At 45.7% G+C, this 3788-nt stretch overlaps 1 protein-coding gene across 1 annotated transcript in view; it reads left to right on the plus strand.

Annotated features, from left to right (window-relative positions):
- Positions 1-3343, plus strand: part of nfia (nuclear factor I/A) — a 166582-nt gene extending 163239 nt beyond the window's left edge. Inside the window, exons 4-6 of the mRNA XM_072661103.1 lie at positions 806-943; positions 2807-2909; positions 3179-3343. Coding sequence (XP_072517204.1) covers positions 806-943; positions 2807-2909; positions 3179-3343 — 406 coding nt within the window. The remainder of the gene's footprint in view (positions 1-805; positions 944-2806; positions 2910-3178) is intronic.
- Positions 3344-3788: the final 445 nt, after the last annotated feature.

Below are 3788 nucleotides of genomic sequence, written 5' to 3' on the forward strand. Positions count from 1 at the left end.
TTGTGATATGTCCAACCTGCTACAGCCATGTAACACTCTAGAACTCTAGAACTGCTTACAACAATGTGGAACCACTCACTGACATTCTAGAACCTTCACTGATATTTCAGAATCATCCACTGACATTATACAGCCTGTCTCTGACATTCTAGAACCTCTCACTGACACTGTAGAACCTACACTGAAATTTTACACGTCCTCTGTGGATACTATAGAACTGACACTCTAGAACCTGCCTTGATTTTCTAGAACCTCTCACTGACCACTCACAGGTTCCAGAACCTTTACTGATATTTTTGTAAATTACCACTGACATAGAACCACTTACTAACCATCAGTGACGTTCCAGAACTACTTACTGACATTCTAGATCCTAGAACCACTCACCAACATTCTAGAACCTCCCAATGATCACAGGACACTCATGAAAAACTCTCATGCGTCCTATATTCTAGAACCACTTCCTGCTGACATCCTGCAGCCGTGCACTGGCATGGTTCTATAAGCACTTGTTGGCAATCTAGAACCACTCACTGGCGTTCTGCATCAACCCACTGAGGTTCTAGGTTCTAGAACTCCTACTCCTGCAGATCAGTATCAGTGTGGTTATGGTCACCATGATATGCTGTACGTAGTGACCTGTCCTCTCCCCTTTAGCCTGATTGGCTAAAAAGTTTCCAAGTGTAATCCAATCTGGCTGAGGATTGGTGGATGGAGTGTGTGTGTGTGTGTGTGTGTGCAAGAACTGTGCATGTGCAGTATTGTAGGCCAGGCCCAGGTCTGAGACGCTGTCCTGTGAGAGTAGGGGACGAAGGGACGGGAAGGAGCTGGAAGAGAGGGATGAAAAGAGGAGGAGAGCAAGACAGAAGGATGGAGAGATCCGCGGCCTTGCTGATGATAGTCACGTATTCGGCTGTCTGGTTGTCCGGGCACCAGACATGATGTAACACCAGGATGAACTTGAACTTGGAGGGAGGGAGATCGGAGGAGGGAGGAGGGGAGGGAGGGAGGGAGGGGAGGGAGGGGAGAGCTCTTTGCTCACTCACTGGAAACGTGAACAATGGAGCGGGGCGATCAATAAAGCCCATTTCACCGAAGGATTACAGAGGTGCAGCGGGCTAACCTTGCCCACCAGGCAGAAGACCAGACCGCCGGTGGAAACAGCCCTTCCCTGCTTCTGCGGAAAGAACCGGCAGGGTGGAGGGCGGTGCAGGCTGAGAGAGTGAGGGAGCAGCTGGAGGGATGCAGGCCCTGCTCTCAGAGGGAGGAAGAGTGAGCGAGAGAGGTAGAGAGAGAGAGAGAGAGAGAGAGAGACGGAGGAGGTGTAAGGCTTTGGGCTGTGTGGGAACACACACACACACAAATGAGTTGGGACAGGCCTTTAGTGAGCAGTCAGCAGAGCACAGCCTGGACCCTTATCTCAGTTCTACATGTAAAGTAATCCGGCCCGTTAGACGAGGAGAGGATCACGTTCTCTAGAGTTCTAAGAGTTCTGCTGGGACGAGGCTTCTGTGTGAGGCTACATTGAGAAGGACCTGTAAACCTGCTCACATCCTCACGTTCAGTGGAACCGGCACTCTAGAACCACTCACTGAAGTAATAGAACTGATGATTTGTAGAACTACTCTGATGTTGACCTTCTAGAACCTTCACTGATATTCTAGATTTTAGCACCGCTCACTGATGCGCAAGAACCACTTGCTGACATTCTAGAGCTGGAGCAGTAGTGTGTGGTTACTCTTTGACACGTTAGATTCTAGAACCATCCACCAACATCCTAAAATTACATAGTGAGACACTCACTAAATGTTTAAGAAGCACTCTAGGTTCTAGAACCACTTACTGTAAAGTTCTGTAACTATATATATATATATATACACATTTATGTACCAATTGTGTTTATATTGTATATATATATTTACACTCACACACACATATATAAAAGGTTTTCCTACTACTGAAAATCCAAACGATATATATTATTATAATTAATTGCTATATATATTTTTAGTAGTAGGAAAACCTTTTATATATATGTGTGAGTGTAAATATATATATACAATATAAACACAATTGGTACATAAATGTGTATATATATATATACACACAAATATGTATATATGCACATAATTTCCCCACAGTCTTACTATGAGTGCATAAATTGAAATGTGTACATATGTATATTTAATATCTTATATATTATAACAGCTTGTACGTATATTTTAATGTGCATGTATCTTATATTTACATTTATTTCTTTTTATTTTTTATGTATTTATTTATTTGTTTGTTTTTAAGTGGAGTTATGCCATCATTTTAGAAGATGGAGCCCCATTTTAGGAGCCCCACGCTCCTTCCATTTAGCCCTTTATAATATATATTTAGCCTCTAGTTCACCTCCCCGCTCCAGTTTTTAAGGCCGTAGGACAAACTAGCAAATTACACCAAACTACACCTATGCAGTTGCTTTTTTCCGGCATACTTCTTCTAATTATGAGGCAAATGACCTGAATGTGATCTGCACAACAAACAGATAAGACCTGTCCAGGTGAAATAATCAAATAATCTTCTTTAAATTAGTCTAAACTTTCAGACCAGAGTTACAGAGTTCACTGGCCAGGGTCGCACAGGTCAGATTCTGTTCTAACCACCTCTCTCTCTCTCTCTCTCTCTCTCTCTCTCTCTCTCTCTCTCTCTCTCTCTCAGTGGTACCTGGGCTAAAGACTCCAGACTCGGACCGGCCACTCCCGAGCTCAGTTGCCCCCCACTGTCTCCCCTGAGTGTGACCCGTAAACATGTCCACCAGTGTGACGCGCCAGGAGCCGCTCGTTGCCCCAGCACCCGACAGACCCACAGCATGGCTACAGCAGAACCCTGCCCTGCCCTGGAAACGAAAAAAAGATAAAACAGTCAACTCAACTCAACGCTTTACAACCAACACACTATATCTCTATATAGCCCACATGTATTCCTCCAGATGTATGGTCTCCACGCCTATATCCATATATAGTAACTGTCCAGCTCTCTTCTCTTCTGGAGACGGAGCTCAAAAAAGGAGCGCTAGAATTTGCTCAGAACCATGAGAACATGCATGATTTGGGGTTTTTCTGTTCCTTTTCTTTTGGTTTTCGTTGTTTTGTTTTTCTCTCTGCTCTTCTTCTGTTCTCCTCTCGGCCAGAGCAGGAAAACAACCGGAGGACCTCCCTCAGCTGAGAGGATCCCGCGGCCGGAGCGTTTTCTGAATTTGGGGGACGGTTTTCCCCAGTTTTGCGCTCGTGACCCATCATCCCCGACAGAGTCTGCTGCCGCTTTGCCGTGCCCGCCGGTGCTCGGCAGGATCTGACGTTGGAGTTGGATCTTCAGAACCCTGGTCCTGGTGGTTGGTGTTTGGACTTTCATGCAGAGGGGTTTTGTTTTTTGTTTTCTTTCTTGACCCCGGATCAGACAGCACCAGCTAAAAGCCTCTCTCTGACTCTGAAAGTTACGTCTGCTCTGACCGGGACACTTCAGCCTTCGCCCATCTCCACCTTCATCGCCATGCACATTGCACGAGGTCCAAAAAGCCCTGTGAGGACTTGCTGACATGTGCTGACAAACAGCAGCGACTACAGAAGAAGACCCCCCACCATCTCCCTACACCCTAACACACACATACACATACATACTTACATATGAACACACTCACACACCTTTGTATTTCGGCCTGTTTTCTGTGTCACGGGGCAGGGAGGGGAAGGTCTCAGATGATTGATGGCATTGATGACAATGGTGGTGGTGGTGGTGACGGC

The sequence above is a fragment of the Salminus brasiliensis genome, chromosome 17, assembly GCF_030463535.1.
Source record: "Salminus brasiliensis chromosome 17, fSalBra1.hap2, whole genome shotgun sequence".
Taxonomy (NCBI): Eukaryota; Metazoa; Chordata; class Actinopteri; order Characiformes; family Bryconidae; genus Salminus; species Salminus brasiliensis.